This window comes from Cryptococcus neoformans, chromosome 5 (assembly GCF_000149385.1).
Source record: "Cryptococcus neoformans var. neoformans B-3501A chromosome 5, whole genome shotgun sequence".
Classification (NCBI taxonomy): domain Eukaryota; kingdom Fungi; phylum Basidiomycota; class Tremellomycetes; order Tremellales; family Cryptococcaceae; genus Cryptococcus; species Cryptococcus deneoformans.
This window is the reverse complement of record NC_009181.1, coordinates 136,510-154,936: the sequence shown is the minus strand read 5'-3', so window position 1 is coordinate 154,936 and position 18,427 is coordinate 136,510. Positions and strand designations below refer to the sequence as shown.

Genomic DNA, 18,427 nt, shown 5'->3' with positions numbered 1-18,427 from the left:
GCATAATAATACTTAGTTAGAAGGAAAGAAGAGCCCTGCCGAATGAACGAATAGAGGGTGTTGTTGTTGAAGTTCATCTATATATTACTTTGCAGGCATATTAATTATGTTTAAGAGTCCACAGCGCCTTCGTCATTATTTATAACAGGAAGAGACAGTTGACAGACTTGGCTCAAAAGGTTCAAAATTTCAATTGCAAGGGTGCGGTAATGCGGAATCTGCGACTGGAAAAGTGACAACGAAGTAATAAGCAGGGGCTATCGGAAGAAAACAATTGTAAGCAAGCTAGGGCCTTAAACTGAGATAAAACAATGTGGGAGGAAGATTACACCATTACTGAGATCCTGTGAAAGGTCAAACTTCTTCATCATTCATTTTCCATCCTTCTTTGGTCTACAGCCATGGTTAACCATCCTTGAACAACAGTTCATTAACAATTTATCCGGTGGGTACGAAATTACGGAAGGTCTAGACTTCAGGTGAGCTGGAGGAAAACAGACCATAAGCGAGCCGACATCAACACCGCACATATCCATCGAAACTCGAGACAAAAGACCATGCTATGTTCCCACTGAGCCCTCCAAGAAAAGGCCTCGCGACTTTGTACAGATCGATCCAAGGCCTACTCAACATACTTTCCCCTTCCCCATCTAAGCATGTTCCCTACTTCCTCTCTCCCTTCGCCTCCATTGTTCTCCAGGCCGGGCCACGGCAATGATATTAGCGACTGGCAACAAACAACACGCCCAGGCTCATGCCGCCCATCCTTTACGCCTCTTCTGGAACACAGTGCGCCTCCTTTCGCGTTGACATCTGACGCTCTTTTGGGTCGAGCAAATTATTACTTATGCCAGGTAAGGGTCAGCGTCTCATGTCCGCGCTGAACCATTGTTGCCCATAATCCTCGTACTGTTTACTCATTTAGCAATGAACAACCCATTGCACCCCGCCAACCCGCCATCCAAGCATGACAGTCTGCTGCGAAACGTTATCGCATTGTATAACTGTTGTCTTCCATAGAAATTTTCGCTCTTTTTAGTTTGCAACGCTTATTTATGACTCACTGACCACCTCGGTTACCGGAAGAACTCGCCAACGATCATCGACAGGATCGAATGCCATAAGAACGAGGTATTAGACAATAAACCTACATTCTTTGCACCCGCAATATAATTATGCCCCCTCTTCTTCCCTCTCTCCTCCTTCCCCTTCTCTTAATCCCATCCCCCTTTGCCCGACAGATCACCGTCAAGAACTCATGCTCGTCCACTATTTGGCCAGGTATGCACACCGGCGGAAGTTTCATACCCGACCAAGCGACAGGTTGGGAACTTGCGGCTGGCGGCCAGACTGAATTCACCGTGCCAGAAGATTGGACAGCAGGACGGATCTGGGCTAGGACTGGGTGTGTCGTTCAGGATGGTGTTTTCCAATGTTTGACTGGCCAGTGTGGTTCAGGGGAAAATGGGGACATCACTTGTGAAAATTCAGATCAGCCACCGGCAACTTTGGGTGAGTAGTCCAGCCTGGAGGTAAGAGACATATAACTTACCAAATCTAGCCGAATTCACTCTTATTCCCGGGAAGGAAGACAACTATGACATCTCTCTCGTTGATGGCTTCAATATTCCGCTCAACATCATCCCATCCATTTCCACCTGCCCCCAACCGCAATGCCAAGTAAATATCAACGTCCTCTGTCCGCCTTTGTTGAGGACATCACTTGATCAGAAGGGGGTAAATCTAGGTTGTATTGCCCCTTGTAATAGGGGGTTCGGTCAGGAGCTCTATGGCAATAGAGCATGCTGCACTGGTAAGTCAACCATCCTTTATGTCTATAGCTTGTCAGCTAAGATAGCGCAATAGGGGCGTACGCCGATTCCGCCCTCTGTCTAGCCTGTGGTGTTGATTACTATGCGCTTTTTAAAGATAACTGCAATACTTCCTACGCGTATGCCTACGACGAGAAATCCCACACAGCCCTGTGGACATGCGGTGGTTCTCCAGACTATATTGTTGAGTTTTGTCCTGCGGGTTCCGACTATATTGGCGCAAAAGAAGCGTCAACCAAATATGTAAATGCCACCGCGACGTGTTCGAGTATGGCCACTACATTTAGCACGGCATTTAGTGTCGGTCCAAGCCCGACAAGTATCGCAACGATAGGGGAGCTGGATGTTGTTGCAACAGTTGCAACCGGGGTGGACGGGGCTGCTGCTATCCAAATTGACGAGACAAGTGCGGCGAGTAGCGGCGCAACGACAATTGCTACTACTGTCACCGCTACTCAGACGGCTGCAGGCATTGTAGCACAGGCTATGTCGAGCTCGGTCGCGACAGCGATTACTGCGCCGGTCCAGACTTCTGTTGTTATCGCCGCTCAGTCTTCCGTTGTGAACGCAGCCCATTACCTAGAGCCAGAGATGGACTTGGTCGCTGAAACAACGTTGACCACGCCTACCATAGTCCCATCGTCCGATGGTTCTGAGTTCATAGCTGTTCAGGCTACATCTGCGGCAGAGGGGCAAGGTTACACCAGCGTAGAAATCTTCACAGTGTATGGCGGTTCCACATTATACGAGGTCATCCATGGTGTAGATGGAAGCGGTTCAGAGGCGACAAACACTGCAGGTTCAGTGATTGCTACGCAGGCGTCACAGACGGATTCGGCTTGGGTAGCGGCGGAAAGGACAGGTACCGAGCCTGGAGACGACATGCCTTGGAGTGGACATCGATGGGGAGAAGGAAATTGGCTGAGCGCTGTACCGACCGGAGCGAGTGATAATTCCCATAAGAAAAGAGTGAGTCCGGCGTCGATGATGGTGATGAATTAATCTTGTTCGGCAGGTGATTTAAATCGCAAAATGAGAACTGCTGCTGCTGTTGGAAACTGAGCTGATTTGTTGTTATTTTAGGCAATCAGAAGGGCATAAGAGGTAGACATCGAATGTAGCCCTGTATACTGTCGCTACGCTGTGATGTTGCTTAGATAGGGATACTAAGAACAATAACAACGTCCTCGGCATCGATTTCCACTTCCGTGCATGCCATACCGTCTTGTATATTTCCGGCGGTTGTATTATTACACCCTTTCTGTAAGAATTTGTTATTTTTTATTTGTTCAGGCGGCGGTCTTCACCGTCCTCGAATGGGTGTGCCCGGCGGCCATTCATCAGTCGCCAGCAGGAAAGAAAGCTTAATCTAGGTGCTCATAGCGCAAATCTCCACCAAAGAGTTTCATTTGAAGAGATGTATTTTGACTTCATGTGCTACGCATCGGAAGAATGAGAGCGAGATAATGCAGTTGAACTGAGCTCGATAATCGATAAAAGGAGAGCCAAAAAAGGGAATAGCCAGATCTGGGATGTCATCATTTACGCATTTCGGGCATTTTATTGTCATTGTTTCCGCTTTCGCAGCTCAACTTAATTGTCGAGAATTCGCATCTCTTGCATTCAAGGTATCTTCGTTCGTCTTCTCTTACATCTTCGCATCTTTATTGAATGCCTGGGAGCTAGGCTTCAACATGTTTAAGAACAAAGGTCCATCTTTATCTCCAGATACCGACTACACAAGGAATCTTCGCGAGACTACTTTTTACAGATATGGCCAGCTTCGCTCCCTCGGTTTCACTGGAGAGGTGACTGCGCTTGCAGTTGACCCTGTACTCTCTCTCTTCGCCATAGGCACTTCTAACGGTATGGTCCACTGCTATGGAGCTCCCCCTTTTCAGTTCACTCTTCCGGTTTCACCAATCTCGTCTTCCGGTCCCGCACATGTTATCAAATTCCTCCTGTTCCATCCAGGTCATAACAGGATTATCGCTATTGATGATGGCAACACAATCCACACCTATACGCTCGAGCACATGACGGATCATCCGAACCCTTCTCTACATCCGCCGCTTCCCATGAAGGAGATCGCGTATACTCTATGGGGTACTGTGACTAGTGTAGAGCAACCATTGCCTTGTCATACCCATTTGTTCTTGACCGTGAGAGACGGAACGACTTTGACTTGGGATTTGAGCAGGAGGGGTTTGGGTAACTGGAAGATTGGGAATTGCTGGCAGGATTATGAGGATAGAATGATAAGGAGTGGTGTACCTGGAAGAGAAAAGACCCTTGGAGGGTACGTAAAGTTCTGCGGTGTAGGGCGACCGACTGACGTCTATCCTCAGGCCAATGGCAACTTGCTTAGCTATGAATCCTCGGGATCTCAACATCATGCTGATAGGATACGAAGGAGGCGTCGTTGCATGGGATATGCAGAGGAACATGGTCGTCAAGACGTTCGAAATGATTCTCCCACCTGGTGCTCCAGGAGGCGGCTCCTATCAGGATGCTGACGGATCCCTCTGGACAGAACGCGCACCATCAGTCACCTTCATAACCTGGCGTCCCGATGGTCTTGTTTTTGCTGTTGGTCATGTGGATGGGTGCATTGCGTTTTGGGCGTTCTCCGAGTCTGACAAGCCGTTGATGGTGCGCACAATCACGCACGAGGATGTCAATGTTGCCGATGCCGAAAGTCTGTTGGAATCTGGTGCTTTGCCTAGTAAGGATAAAAAGGTGGAAAGGGATCAGAATGGGAATGCGATTGTCTCTGCTGTGTCGGCGAATAGGGAACCAATCTACAAGATGGTATGGGCGAGCTTTCCCGATCAGGCCAGCTTGAAAGCTCTTATATCTGCTCAGGGAACTCCACAGGCAAGAGAACCGTTGACCAATGCCACAGTGGAGCTTGCGGAGCGGGGTGAAACGCTTTTGTTGATTTTGGGTGGACAGAGTCCTGGGGACAAGCCAGGGATCAACATTTTGCAATTCCCTGCCTATAAACCTCCTATCAACGCCAGTTCCAAATCCCCTTCGGAAAGCATGCCTCTTCAGGAACGTTACGCTTTCCGTGACTCTCTTTTACCTACTGGTAGCTTCAACTGGCTTACTCGGACCCCCCCTGAAGACTTCATCCTCATCCCTCGAAGTAACCCTTACTTCAATCTCTCACATGACCCCATCAGCATCGTCATCTCTCTCGCTCCTGATCCCTCAATTCCCGAGATCAAGCAACCTTACGCGACACGTAGTCTTGAAGCGTGGGTATTTCCACCACCGCGGTCTGATGTTGCACCACCCTCGTCCGGAAGGAAGAACTACATCCAGCCAGGAGCGGGCGAAAAAATCGTTGCAATGACACCAGCACCCATCACACCCCCTGCACCTATGTCACCCCGTGCTGGTGGCGGCTGGCGGCTACCATGGTCCATCCGCACACCCTCACCAGCGCTTAGTATCCCCCCCGCAGCATCGCCTGACACGCCTGTCAGTGATATCAGTGGTCTCAGCGGTATCACGACTAACTTCCAACGATCTGCGAAGATGCGAAAGCAGCTTTCGTTCCCTTCTACCGTTTGGTCTGGCGCCCTCTCTGTCCTAGGCACCGAGCTGTATTCGCTGAGCACTCCAGTGTTTAAACGACTCATAAGCTGGACAATCGAACATGCCGGCGAGGAGGAAATGCCGAGATTGCCATTGCGAGGTGGTCTAGCAGTTCCAGATCTCCAATCGCATGGGGCGCCAGAAGTCATGGTCGCCAAAATGGAAAGCTATCGTATCCTCGTCACTTATCACGCAGATGGTACGGTAAGGTTCTGGGACGCTTCTCCACATATTCTCATCTTACCGACGCCCCTCCGATTTGAGTTCCCCAATCCTCTCCCTCACTTGACCATCAACACCGGTAATTACCTGAAACATCCAGACGTCTCCCATCTCCCTCTCGCTCAGTTGTGGTTGAACGATAGATCTAAGGTCAGGATCAAATCAGTACACCTCGCAAGAGAGGCTTTGGAATGTGTAATTACATTTACGACAGGCGAAGTCCTCGTGACAAAGTTCCAGAAGGCCAAGACATCGACGGATGACGATAGATATCAGGAGATATTGAATAGGGGAGGGGATCAGGTTGGGGAAGAGACTGAGGGAAGTTATTTTCCGCCACAGCCAAGGCAACAAGGGAAGAGCGAGTGGGTAGAGGAAGTATTGGAGATTGGACATTTGGCAAAGCCCAACACAGATGGATTCAAGCCTGTAGCCATTTTCACAACGAAGCAGGGAGAGCCTATTTCTTGCGCAGTATCTGACATTGGTGAGCACACGGAACAAGTCTGCGCTCCCGAATGCTAACGTCTGCAATTAGGTTTCATCGCTGTCGCATTCTCTAGCAAATCGCTTGCGATAATTGATATGCGAGGCCCGGATGTCATTTTGAGGGAAGGGTTCGATGAAGATGGTGCAATGATGAAGAAGAAAAAGAAGAAGGGAAATATCCAGAACGTTTTGCCAGAGACCTCTGTCGTGGGGTCACTGAAATGGACAGTGTCAGGAATGGGAGGAGGTAAGTCCTCGCTGGATGAGCTGCATTTCTGGACGCTGACCACTCCATAGACATGGTTAATAGACCGAGACTGATAGTATCTTACGTTAAAGGGTGGGTGCATAGTCCTAATTGTTTGGTGTGTTCAAAGATCACGCTGCTAATCTTGGCAATAGCTTGACAAAAATCTACGCTCTCATCAATGTTCTAGGTGAATGGGTCGTCGAGGCCAAACCCCCCACATTCACCAATGATTCCCTTTTCGGACCGATCGCGTCTTTCGTCCTCGATCCAATGACAGGTAATGAATTGGCTACAAGTGCCACTGCCCTACAAGCAGCCATGCAAGAGCCTACAGATTATGGGAAGGGAAAAGAGGCATCAGTCCACTGTCTTTGGATTGCCGCGTCTAAGAAGAGTATTAGATGTGCCATAAACTTCAGCGGAGAAAGAATAGCAAAGGTCGAGCTGGAAGATGAGGAGTTATCTAACGTTTTCTACGTTACCAGGCATGGTGAGTTTGATGAGGAATTATCGCCGCATCGACTTACAGAGCTTTAGGTCACAAGATCATCATTGCTGTGACGACTACCGGCTCCGCACTAGTTTACACCGTCCCCTTCCTCCAATACATCACCCGTATAAATCTTTTCTTCGGACCCCAAGGACGTTCCAGTGGCAAATTGTCCATAGACGACCGTTCTGGTGACTTTGTTGAGTATAGCGGCCCTCTCGATATCAACCTGCGGACATTCTTCCACTTCCGCAAACCGTTACCTCCTCGTATCGATCCTTGTGCACACAAGAAAGCCATACCGCCACAACCACAACCAGTCAATGCAGGAGTGATCTCTTGGATTTGGGGCGCAACTCTGACCGGTGCTCAACTCGATGCTCTCAGTACGTCTCTATCACTTTTACTCTTCAACAATTTACTAATCACGACATGTAGTTGGAGGTCCATTGAGAGCTCCCCCTCCAAAAGCCCCAGCGGGCCCTCACAAACCTCTCATCTCATGGGGAAAGCCGGAAGAAGAACCGGAAAAGCCACCTCAGCTCCCATCCAATACATTGCCGAATCGAACAGCTGTTAAGAAAACGAAGGCGCCAAAAGCGCAGGAGGGTGAGAGACAAGATGTGTATGTTTTCTGTCGTGCCCTTGTTTTTTGACCTAGCACTGATTCCGGCGTGGCTCACAGGTACACGGAAATGACAAACGCTATATCGTTGCGAGGGGATGTTCTCGATATGCTCGGAGAGTCACTGAACAACGTCTCGACATCTGCAACCCAATATCTTGGTCAGGCAAAGAACGCAGCTGTACGTTTACAAATATTCCATTACGTTCGACTTCACCCTAGAGATTCGTATACTGATTATTTTATGTTCATAGATGAAAGAGACAGCGAAGGCAGGGGCGAAGGGTATATTCGGCAAGTTGTTGTAACAAGTAGTTTTTAACAAGACTTTTAGTGTAGTTTTATCTCTGGTTATCTACGACTGGTTTTTCATCTCTCTGCTGGTCCAGTTATCTATTACATCTTTATGCTTATATATTTTATTCACGGTCATGAATAAATAAATGTCTTGTCTTTCAGCAATTCATTCGCTTGCTTATCACTACCTGTGCAAAACAATTCACACTTTGCTAACTTTTCCTTGCTGTAAAATCCATTCGCTTCCCTGTTCATTCCCCTCGCCTCTCGCTCCCTCTGGGATCGTACCGAAACTGATCAACCGCTGCAACGTCTGCCTACTCTTGTACTCCTCTTCACCCTCCCCCTCTGTGCGCTGCGAGAATAAAAGCCCAGTAAGGCTCTCCAACTCTTCTGTAACCCTCTTCTTTTCTTCCTCTTGTCCATACAACTTTACCCCGCCCCCGCCTGGTAAGGACATCCCTTCGTCGTCTTCACTATCTTCATTGTCTCCTCCGGCAGGACCGGTGGTCTGCGTCTGACGACGACTCCCTACCCCAGCCCAGGAGATGGAGGTTTTGACAGGTAGGGTAGATGTCCACGTAGGACAGGTGAGTTTGGCCCATTCGATGATAGCAGCTGATCTAGCGCCAGAGGGTGTTAGAGAGGGGTTGTTCGCCGCGAGAATGGACGTGGTTGACGTGAGATTGAATGACGACATTTTTTCCGTTCTTGGTTTAGTTTGATGGATGGGATCTGATGCTAAAAATCATCCGGGGAGGTAGTTGGCTGTTTATATGGCTGCCAAGAGTAGGCGATGGAGGGTTGATTCGGGTCGGAATTTTGTGATTGCGTATCGGTAAACAAAGTCATCCTTTGTGAGCAATATCAGGTCCGAAAACTTCTCACTTCACGCTTCACGCTTCTCATACTCCGATAATTTTCGAAAATGGTTTATAAGTTATTAGCACTGAAAGGGTTAGCAACGAAAGGAGCAGATTTTCAACCAGACGCGATCATTGTAAGAACAAAAACGAAAAACACTACATGGCAGCTCAACTAAACCACTCGTTAAAAAAAACGACCTTACAGACCGCTATCGAAACGCAGCAGCTTATAACTGCTCCTTCTTCTTCTTCAGCTCCAAAGGGTGGGCTGGGGATCTCCACTTTACTCTTTTGTAGACCTAGTAACCCTCTTCTTCGAGCCCTCAGCAGGAACCTCCACACCAGCCTGATCGAGGGCCTTCTTCTCCTCCTCACCCGCGGGAGCAACGGGAGCCACGGCCTTGGTCTTTACGGTAGTCTGCCTGACCTTGGTAGGAGCGGAACCAATAAAGCCAAAGAGCGCAAGAAGCATACCGAGGAGAGTGAAGACCGCTGCGGCGAGACCGGCGGCGACTTCGGGCATTTGCTTGACGGCTTGGGCAATGTCAAAGGTGGCAAGGTCTGGTTGTGAGAGATTGAGTTGTCAGCGCCTTGGCTCGAGATGGGGGAAAGAGGGAAGGAATGGGAGATGGCAACTTACGAAGGAACTCGTAAACCTTGAGCTGGACCTTTTCAACAAGAGAAGAAGGCTCCTCCAATTCATCCTCATTTGAGCCCTCAGCCTCCTTCTCGATAGGCTTCTTGACGTGGTAAGTTTCCTCAGCAAACTTTTTGGCCTGAGCAGCGTCATGGCCAATGTACAAGTTGTCGACTATTTCCATTGGTCAACATTTTACACACTTTGTTACAAGAATGAGATTCAAAAATGACTTACAGAGGATGTCTTCGGTCATGGTCCAGAGCTCGATACCGACACCGCCAATTTTGGTAAAGTCAGAGGGGTGAAGGTCCTCAAAGAAAGCAGGGTTGGCAATCTTTCGGGGGGCCCAGGGGCCCTTGTACTCGGGGTTGGGGATCCTGGGAACAGTCCATTTGCCCTGCTCAAGAGTCAGCGGGTGTGGACTTGCAACGAATAGATGATGGGGCGGCATACCTTGTAATCGGGGTTCCTGATCTTAGGAGCAGTCCAAGGACCACAGCCGGAAACGTCCTCACACTTGGGGTTGGGGACCATAGGTGGGATCCAGTCACCATCTTCCTCGTCCTAATTTTTCATCAGGTTTGTCCTTGTTCCGAACCAAGAAGAACGATGCACTCACATCCCATTCTTCAGGCTTCTCAGCCTCGGGGTCAGGAATGGTCTCGGGCTCCTCCTCAAGCCAGTCCTCAGGCTTGGTGGCAGAGGCATCAGTGATCATCATAGGAGCGTCCTCATCCCAGTCGTCAGGCTTGGTAGCAGTGACGTCTTCGATTTCTGCTTCATCGACCCAAGTCTCGGGCTTGAAGTCCTCGGGGTCATCAATCTCCTTGGGGGGGTTGACCGCAGGATCAAAGTCTTCCAGCAAGCTACCCTTCCTGACAGACTCATCATTGATGAGGATCTCAAAGGTCTGGTCAGGGCTGATCTTGAAGTTAGCAAACGAAGGCTAAAACACTCGATTAAAGGAAAGAGGGCTTACTTGGTGATCAAGGTGTAAAGAGCGGTGGTCTTGGTGATCTTGGGGGAAGGAGGGTTCTTCAAGTGTTTCTCTTCCCATTCACCGGTAAGAGGGTTCTTGTGTCGGAAGATGAAGTGAACCTTGTTGGTGGAACCACACTTGTCGGGACCGAACATGATGGTGAAGGGGGTCTGCAGATGTCTTAGCACACGCGCTCGTCATCTTACTTCCTTTTGATAGCCGACTCACCTTGTCAGTGTAATCCTCACCAGCACGAAGGCCTTCGTCTTGTTGGTCGGTCAACAACTTGATATAGGCACCACCGCACTCGAGACCCTTTTGAAGCTTGACTTCGTATTGAACGACGAGGGACTTGCCCTTGGGGTCAATGGGTTCGGTGAAGAGAGTGGAGATGGCGTGGTGGGCCGCCTTGGTCTCTGCACATATTTGTCAGTGACATAACTACAGAAAGACGCAAGAGGATGGAAAGACGTACTCAAAACGAGACCCTTGTCACCAGGGATACCGGGGTAAACCTCGGGTTCCTCAACCTCCCACTGACCCACATAAGAGAAGATCTCGTCGCCGACGGGGGTCTGTTTGGTAGCTCGAGAGACGGTCCATCGAGAGTCGGGGATAGACTCGATGAACTGCTCGATGAAGGGCGCGGTGAGAGAGGTGGGCTGAAGCCAGACAAAGGAAGTGAGCTGGGCTTGTTCCAATCGCGTTTCTGACACGGGAAGACGTACATGGAAGACAGTCTGGTCTGCAAGGGCGCCAGCGGCCATGATGAGTGCACCGGTACCAGCTACTCCAGCAACGTTCTGGGGACGCATTTTGATGTTGTGAGTATGAGATGTGGACTGAAAGTAAGAGTTGTGGAATGCGGGGGAAAAGGGGGATGGGATGAATGGAAGACGAGATTGACGCCGCAACGGCAACCGTCGACGTGGAAGATACTCGGGTGACACCACCCAGAATATTCTGCCGCAGCCCAGTTTCAGGTTCTGGTTTTGGACGATCCCGCAAACTGTGCACGCCCACCATAACAAACTGGGCCGCTAAATGGGCCGTTTAAGGGGAAGATTCCAGGAGGCGGTGTTACGTCAATGCATGTTTACGTAACACATGGCATCGGCGAACAACAACGAACGGCAGCGACGCATGACGGAGGGCACATGTTGACCTCGTTCTCATCTCCATCTATTCCACTTTCCTATTCCCATTTCCACAATTTCCCCAGCCATGTCACCCAACGCAACCTACGCATCTACACACTCTCACCCTTCCCATATCGACATCCCCCCAGCCTCAGGGCCCCCACAAGTCGCTGCGGACGACCTTGTTATAACTCCCGATGATGGCTATACCCCGAGTGCGGCTAAGCCACCGCCTGCGAGAGGTATATTGAAGAACCCGTTGAGCGATAGTATTGGGCCTGATGGCGAGCGTATTGTTGGCGAGCAGTAAGTGTTTCGCATGAGGTTTGATTAGAGTATAAGTTGATGGCAGCAGCTTGCAGTGGGATGAGGCGAATATTGCTTTGACAGAGGTCCAGAAGGATTCTCTCATGTAAGTTATTTTTGCATATGTAGAATCAAGCCAGTACCGACACCTTGCAGGAAAATCGATGAACCAAAGACACCTTATGTACGGTATGATGCCATAAACGACCAAGTTCTTGCAAATGGTTTGTCTCCTCGTTCTCGCATTGCAATTCGCGTCTACTCTTCTTTCTGACTATCATATATGTTTGCAGACAGCGATGTCCCTAGCTTTGACTTGGAAGACGACAGAGCACCTCGATCACCTACTACCCCTCTAAGTCCTCGAAACAGTATCGGTATCAGCCCCGATCAAGTTGCTCGAAACACACTTATGAACTCTCAACCACCTCGTCGTCCATCATCATCCACCTCTACTTCCTCGCGCTCTCCATCCTTCTCCCTCCCTTCTAAAGATCACCCCGTTCGACCGGGATCATCTTCCCCACGCACTTCAACGGGATCGATTCACAGTGCTAACGGCAGTGTCGGTGGGATGGAGCTGGGGGCAACAGCAGCGAACACGGCAGCCAACAGCGGAGAAGTATTTTCGGATTCCGAAGAAGAAATGGATGAGGAGACGAAAGCGAGGCATAAGGAATTTGAGAAGAAGAGGAATAGTCATTATTCCAAGGAGGCGGCGTTTGCTATGAGGAAGGCAAAGGAGTTGCTTCAAAAGGAGGAGGAAGAAGAAGAGGACGAGGGGAATGCGAAAGAAAAGATGGATCTGGATGAGTAGGTGGGCTGAGCAGGTTGGATGGGAGGTTGATTTTCTTGTGATTCATTTTTCGCATGACTTTTATTATTATTATTATGACAAAGCGTTGTTCCATACCATATATCATGACTGATCTATCCTTATGTAACGGGTCTGTTCCTGTACTATTGCAGTGATCTCTTGATTTGTCAAAGTATCTATGGAAGTGCGTGGGGCGGCGGTGAAAGGTCGCTTGGTGGTGGTAAGTTGAAGGCAATAATCTTTGTTAGCCGGCGGGGATGTCCGTGTTCCTGAACGCGATATGTTTTTCCCAAAATTTCAATTCTCCACCAGCCGGTCACTTCGGTCGCTCACCGCTCGTCTCTTTCTCTGTCTCACGCATTTCTCAACACTTTTCCCCTTACTCAAAACAACCTGCCAGCAAACAGAAAAAAAGAAGCATCAGTATGTCTGCCGAAGAGCTCGTTGCCAGTCCCAAATTGAGCAAGGAAGAGAAGAAGGCTCGTAAGGAGGCAAAGAAACTCAAGAAGGCTGAGAAGGCAGCCAAGGAGGCTACTGCCCAGGAAGGTGTCGCCACTGAGGAAGTGAAGGAGGAAGTCGGGAAGAAGGACAAGAAGGACAAAAAGGAGAAGAAGGACAAGAAGAGGAAGGAGGTTGATCAGGAAGAAGCCGAGAGCCCTTCTACCTCTACTGCTGCAACAGAAGAGCCACCCAAGAAGAAGAAAAAGTCCAAGGATGCAGACTCGTCCGAGACACCTGTCTCTACCGCAACTCCCACCGAGTCTGAAACTCCCGCTCTCTCCAAGAAACAGCAAAAGAAACTTGCCAAAGCGTCTGCCGCCGCTGCTGCTACCTCCTCCGCCGCCGCCATCCCCGCCCCTACCGTCCCCACCACCTTCACCGCGGAACACAACACCTTCCTCACCTCGAACAACATCACCCTCACCCCTTCCCTCTTTCCTCCTCTTCTTTCCATCCGCGACTTGCCAATCAACTCCAAACTTCAACCTTTCCTTAACAAATTCGAGAAACCGACTCCTATCCAAGCATGTTCATGGCCTGCATTGTTGAGCAAGAAGGATGTGGTCGGTATCGCCGAGACTGGGTCGGGTAAGACCTTGGCGTTTGGTGTTCCCGGAATCAACCTCCTCTCCCAGTTGCCACCTGTGACAGGCTCTAAGAAGGGAAGGGGTCAAGTACCAGGACAGATCCAGATGCTCGTTCTCGCCCCCACGAGAGAGTTGGCGCAACAGTCGCACGAGCACCTTTCGGCGTTTGGAGAGCAAGTGGGGTTGAAGAGTGTTTGTATCTTTGGTGGTGTGGGGAAAGATGGGCAGGCGAGGGAGTTGAGTCAGAAGGATACGAGGGTGGTTGTTGGTACTCCGGGAAGGACTTTGGATCTTGCTGATTCAGGAGAGCTGGATCTTTCCAGGTGAGCAGTCTATCTTTTGTGGCCAAGTATTGGCTTGGTGGGAGGAAGCTGATGGCGTATGGGATTGAAGTGTTTCATATCTTGTGTTGGACGAAGCCGACAGGATGCTTGATGCTGGTTTCGAGAATGATATTCGCCGGATTATCGCACACACACCTGGCCATAAGGAAGGTAGACAAACTGTCATGTGTGAGTTTCCCCTGTCTCCTGTCTACAAAAGTGAATTTTACATCCTGACGGTCCGTGGCAATCAAGTCTCCGCTACCTGGCCCGAGAGCGTGAGGCGACTTGCTAGCACCTTTTTGAATAACCCTTTGCGTATCACTGTTGGCAGTGATGAGCTTTCCGCGAACAAGAGGATTGAGCAGATTGTCGAGGTGCTTGACAATCCCCGTGACAAGGAGTATGTAGAACTGGTAACACAAACTAGATATTTTCTTGCTGACTCTGACCTTTTATTTTCAAACTTATCGTAGTTTCCGACTTACCCACCACCTCAAAGCCCACCTTAAGGTTCACCCCAATTCCAAAACCTCTCCCACCCGTATTCTCGTCTTTGCACTGTACAAAAAAGAAGCTCAACGTCTTGAATACACCATCCGCCGAGCCGGGTACGCCGTCGGCGCTCTCCACGGCGATATGACTCAAGAAGCCCGATTCAAAGCCCTCGAAGCGTTCAAGACTGGTCAGCAAAATGTCTTAGTCGCTACAGACGTCGCCGCGCGAGGTTTGGATATCCCTGATGTCGGGTTGGTCATCAATGTCACTTTTCCCTTGACGACGGAAGACTTTGTGCATAGGTGTGGTCGTACAGGTCGAGCGGGCAAGACGGGTAAGGCGGTGACGTTCTTCACGGGTGAAAACCATGAGAAATCTCTGGCGGGTGAGTTTATGAGGGTATTGAGAGATGTTGGTGCGGAGATTCCCAAGGAGATGGACAGGTTCCCTACTACCATCAAGAAGAAGGGTGAGTTTTTGTTCCTTCGATCCAATTTCACCGTGCGGATTATGCTGACGGGAACGGCTTAAGAACATGGATCATACGGTGCTTTCTACAAGGAGACCTCGAACGCTCCTGCGCCTACCAAGATCACTTTTGACTAAGAAAATTGCATTTTCTGTTTTCCCGGCTTGTCGTTTTCTGGCATTTCTGAATTATCTTGTAGACATTAATCGTACGAGATAGACTAGACTTTCTTTTGGTGTATGAATCATCCTTCTTCGTTCTTCTTCCATCCTTCCTTCCATCCTCTCTGCGTCGTTGTCTGTGCGGTGGCCGGCGATTCATGACTCGCGGTTATTTGTCAGCGACGGGGAGTGTCCGTGCGGGTGTGCCTGAGAGTCATCGCCGCCGTTATGACGATCTCCGGGTTTCCAGGGGGTCTCGATCGACCGACACTTTTTGGTGCTTGTTCGCCACTTCATTTTTTGGCCACTCCAAATGTCGTGCCATGCAGCGCTCGTTAAACGTAGCCCGTTGGCATGGTGCATGGATTATCGTTGTGTCGAGTGTCGGTTTGCCGGTAAAGAGAGTCCAGAGTTCAGAGCTTACGCGTTATATATAAGACCGCTGTAGACTCGCCAACTCCTCTCATGACCTCGCCGCATTTAACACCAGTTTGGAATCTTATCTCTTCGTCATTTTCCCGTCTTTTGAACAGACACTTGCATATTCAAACTACCAGATCTTTACATTCACCACCAATCCAACATGACGTTTTTCGACAGCATCGCCTCCAAGTTTGGTTACGAATCTCTCCCAGGGGACGTTGCCAACAAAAGCTTCTACGATTTGAAGGCCAAGCTGCCTGGGAGCAAGGGTGATTTGGACTTTGTAAGTACTCCTTTTTTTCATCGTATCATCCGGATAAGGGAATAAGTATTGATAGAGTCTGTTCAGTCTACTTTGAAAGGCAAGGTCGTGTTGATCGTCAACACTGCTTCCAAATGGCAAGTCTTTTCCTTTACAAACATCCGTTGAAACCAGTATAAGATCTGACTTGTGCTTTGGTGTGTGTAGTGGTTTCACTCCCCAGTATACCGGCCTTGAAGAGCTCCACAAGACTTACGGAGATAAGGGTCTCGTCGTTCTTGGTTTCCCTTCCAACGAGTTTGGAGGACAAGAGCCTGGCTCTGACGATGATATCGCCCAGTTTTGTACCGTGAGTCATCAGTCATTCTCCCGCCACATCTCGCCTTTGGACGTGTGATCCAGTGGGTAATGACTGACATCAAACCGTTTATTGTAGCTTAACCACGGTGTCACTTTCCCGCTTATGAAGAAGTCTGAAGTGAACGGAAAGAACATGAATGAGGTCTTTGCGTGGTTGAAGTCTCAGAAGGGAGAGAATGTTGGTGGTCTTGCCGGGACCACTGCTATCAAGTGGTACGTCCGTGCTTCCTTTTTTTTCCTTTGAAAACATACTGCCATATCAGTCAGAGTTGACATCCGAGTTTTTACATAGGAACTTTACCAAATTCCTTATCAACAAGGAGGGCAAGTGTGTCGGCCGATATGGCTCTTCCACCAAGCCCGAGAAGCTCAAGGAGGAAATCGAGAAGCTTCTTTAAAGGCGTCAACTGTAATGTGAAACAGAAGTGAGAGTAGTAGATTCGATATTCTATCATTCTATACATCAAATGTATCTCCTCGTAATACGTATCTTTACGTAGCTTTGATACTGTTTTCTAGAATTCCAAGATTCAATGTTGCGTAAACTGCAGGTTTGAACAATTTGTCAACATGAGTGCCTGGTCCGTGCGCATCTCTTTGACTCATCTATTCTCAAGCACATCATCCATCAATAAAATTCGCATTCTTCTCTCCCGCTGCCATCTCCTCTTTTCTCTCTCTTTTTTCAGTAACAACTCTTCATCTGTCATGGTTTCATAGCCCCAGATGTCCCACCCATTCTCCCCCGCTTTCACGCCCCATCCAGCAGAGGCTTCCCTCCCGCCGCTCCGTACCCCTGCGCCTCCCAACCCTACTACTACGACTCCTGTCGGGCAATCTCCGGAATCAGATCAACCTCATCCCTATATCCATCCTGATTTCGGTGTCAACGCAACGAGTGTCAACCATCATACCACTACAAATACCAATGTCCACGGACGAGGGCAAGAACAAGGGCAAGGAAAGGGCACAACCACAAGCTTTAGCGTGCTAAGGACCCAAGCTGGCGGTAGCGGGTTTGATGATTGGGAAGGAGAGTATGAACGGCAAACGAATCGGGCGTGGGAGGAAAAGGTAAAAGCCGATCTGGAAGGTTGGAGGGGTGGACATGGGCAAGTCTCAATTCTTCTGGTTTTGGAATCAAATCACGAGAGGTGAAGAGGCTAACTTTTTTCTTTCTGATGATCTGGTTCTATGCTGTGACATGATTACTTTTGTTGTTGTTTTCGCTATCATTACCATTATTCAGGACTCCACGATCATCGTACCCTCATTCAGCGCTCCCGCCCATGTCGTATTTCCATCAACCCGTCACTGGAGAAATTGGGAAACACTTGCCGAAGGAGATGGTGAGGATTGAAAGAGATTGGAGCGGCGGAGAAATGTGTCAGTGCGTACACTCTCCAGTTTTGGGAAATATTACAAGGAGAGAGCTGGGAAAAGGGGCTGATGAACGAGCAAAACTTGCATTGAATTGGCGTTTGGATTCTTTTTTTATATATTTGTAGATTCGAAACCATCTTCCCGCTGGAACTAGAAGGCCGTATCCAGCCTTCCGAACTATCTTCCTTCCTCAACGCCATCAATACCAAGTTGGCAGAAGCTTACGCTATGACCCCTAATATCATTGATAATCTCATTGCTATCGCCACCCTGTGGACAAGTTTATTATGGAAAACAAGCCATTTTGAGAAGAAACTGAGAGAAGTGGAAAAGATAATTGGGGATGCGAATAAAGAAATGTTTAACAAGGCGGGGTTGAATGTGTTGTCCCCAAGGGATGTAGCTTTGCAGTTTGTGAGTCTCCTTTTTTTTTTTGTTTGTTTTGTTTTGTTTAACGTCTCTCGGGAACAAGTTGCTGATGAAAGCTATCTTGACCGTTACAGCTGGAGATTGAGTGAGTCGAACATTTCGATTTCTTTTTGCAAGTAGTTCCTCCTCGTTTTAACGTTCACAACAGGTACTATTAGCTCTTCCATATAATATACACGACCACGTACAAGGTAATCTCAGGCGACGAATGACAATGTGTATTTAGTATCGTTATCTATATAACCCAGCATCAAATAATACCCTCATGTAATATGGATATGTGCAGAAAATTACGTCTCCGTCAAAGTGCCCCTTGATCCTTGGCTCTTTCAACTTGCAGACATTTCTCAAGGCCGACCTTGCGTCTTTGCGCAAAAAAAAACCAGCATGTCGCTAATCATTGGAAAAAAAAAAGATCTACTAGTTCACATATAACCCATCATCCACAACATGTAAGAGAAGATTACTATATA

General features: G+C 48.8%; 7 protein-coding genes across 7 annotated transcripts; 6 read left to right on the top strand and 1 right to left on the bottom strand.

The window, feature by feature from the left end:
* Positions 1-1,175: 1,175 nt before the first annotated feature.
* Positions 1,176-3,205, top strand: CNBE0570 (hypothetical protein; the record flags this gene model as incomplete). The annotated part of the gene is made up of 5 exons (XM_770246.1): positions 1,176-1,512; positions 1,562-1,813; positions 1,930-2,801; positions 2,990-3,059; positions 3,126-3,205. 5 exons carry the CDS (start codon positions 1,176-1,178, stop codon positions 3,203-3,205), a joined length of 1,611 nt encoding a protein of 536 aa, XP_775339.1.
* Positions 3,206-3,364: 159 nt separating this feature from the next.
* CNBE0560 (hypothetical protein) lies at positions 3,365-7,822 on the top strand (the record flags this gene model as incomplete). Its single annotated transcript, XM_770245.1, has 9 exons — positions 3,365-4,131; positions 4,181-6,147; positions 6,199-6,396; positions 6,447-6,489; positions 6,552-6,889; positions 6,937-7,275; positions 7,328-7,514; positions 7,575-7,695; positions 7,769-7,822. The coding sequence occupies 9 exons, from the start codon at positions 3,365-3,367 to the stop codon at positions 7,820-7,822; spliced, it is 4,014 nt and encodes a 1,337-aa protein (XP_775338.1).
* Positions 7,823-8,960: 1,138 nt separating this feature from the next.
* On the bottom strand, positions 8,961-11,111 carry CNBE0550 (hypothetical protein; the record flags this gene model as incomplete). Its single annotated transcript, XM_770244.1, has 9 exons — positions 8,961-9,238; positions 9,318-9,488; positions 9,552-9,714; positions 9,771-9,881; positions 9,937-10,237; positions 10,297-10,466; positions 10,525-10,712; positions 10,772-10,958; positions 11,025-11,111. 9 exons carry the CDS (start codon positions 11,109-11,111, stop codon positions 8,961-8,963), a joined length of 1,656 nt encoding a protein of 551 aa, XP_775337.1.
* Positions 11,112-11,520: 409 nt separating this feature from the next.
* Positions 11,521-12,558, top strand: CNBE0540 (hypothetical protein; the record flags this gene model as incomplete). Its single annotated transcript, XM_770243.1, has 4 exons — positions 11,521-11,741; positions 11,788-11,847; positions 11,898-11,965; positions 12,035-12,558. 4 exons carry the CDS (start codon positions 11,521-11,523, stop codon positions 12,556-12,558), a joined length of 873 nt encoding a protein of 290 aa, XP_775336.1.
* Positions 12,559-12,983: 425 nt separating this feature from the next.
* On the top strand, positions 12,984-15,073 carry CNBE0530 (hypothetical protein; the record flags this gene model as incomplete). Its single annotated transcript, XM_770242.1, has 5 exons — positions 12,984-13,969; positions 14,040-14,158; positions 14,225-14,372; positions 14,446-14,936; positions 15,000-15,073. The coding sequence occupies 5 exons, from the start codon at positions 12,984-12,986 to the stop codon at positions 15,071-15,073; spliced, it is 1,818 nt and encodes a 605-aa protein (XP_775335.1).
* Positions 15,074-15,680: 607 nt separating this feature from the next.
* Positions 15,681-16,540, top strand: CNBE0520 (hypothetical protein; the record flags this gene model as incomplete). Its single annotated transcript, XM_770241.1, has 5 exons — positions 15,681-15,803; positions 15,870-15,919; positions 15,990-16,131; positions 16,219-16,355; positions 16,435-16,540. 5 exons carry the CDS (start codon positions 15,681-15,683, stop codon positions 16,538-16,540), a joined length of 558 nt encoding a protein of 185 aa, XP_775334.1.
* Positions 16,541-16,868: 328 nt separating this feature from the next.
* Positions 16,869-18,039, top strand: CNBE0510 (hypothetical protein; the record flags this gene model as incomplete). Its single annotated transcript, XM_770240.1, has 4 exons — positions 16,869-17,296; positions 17,392-17,532; positions 17,651-17,939; positions 17,998-18,039. 4 exons carry the CDS (start codon positions 16,869-16,871, stop codon positions 18,037-18,039), a joined length of 900 nt encoding a protein of 299 aa, XP_775333.1.
* Positions 18,040-18,427: the final 388 nt, after the last annotated feature.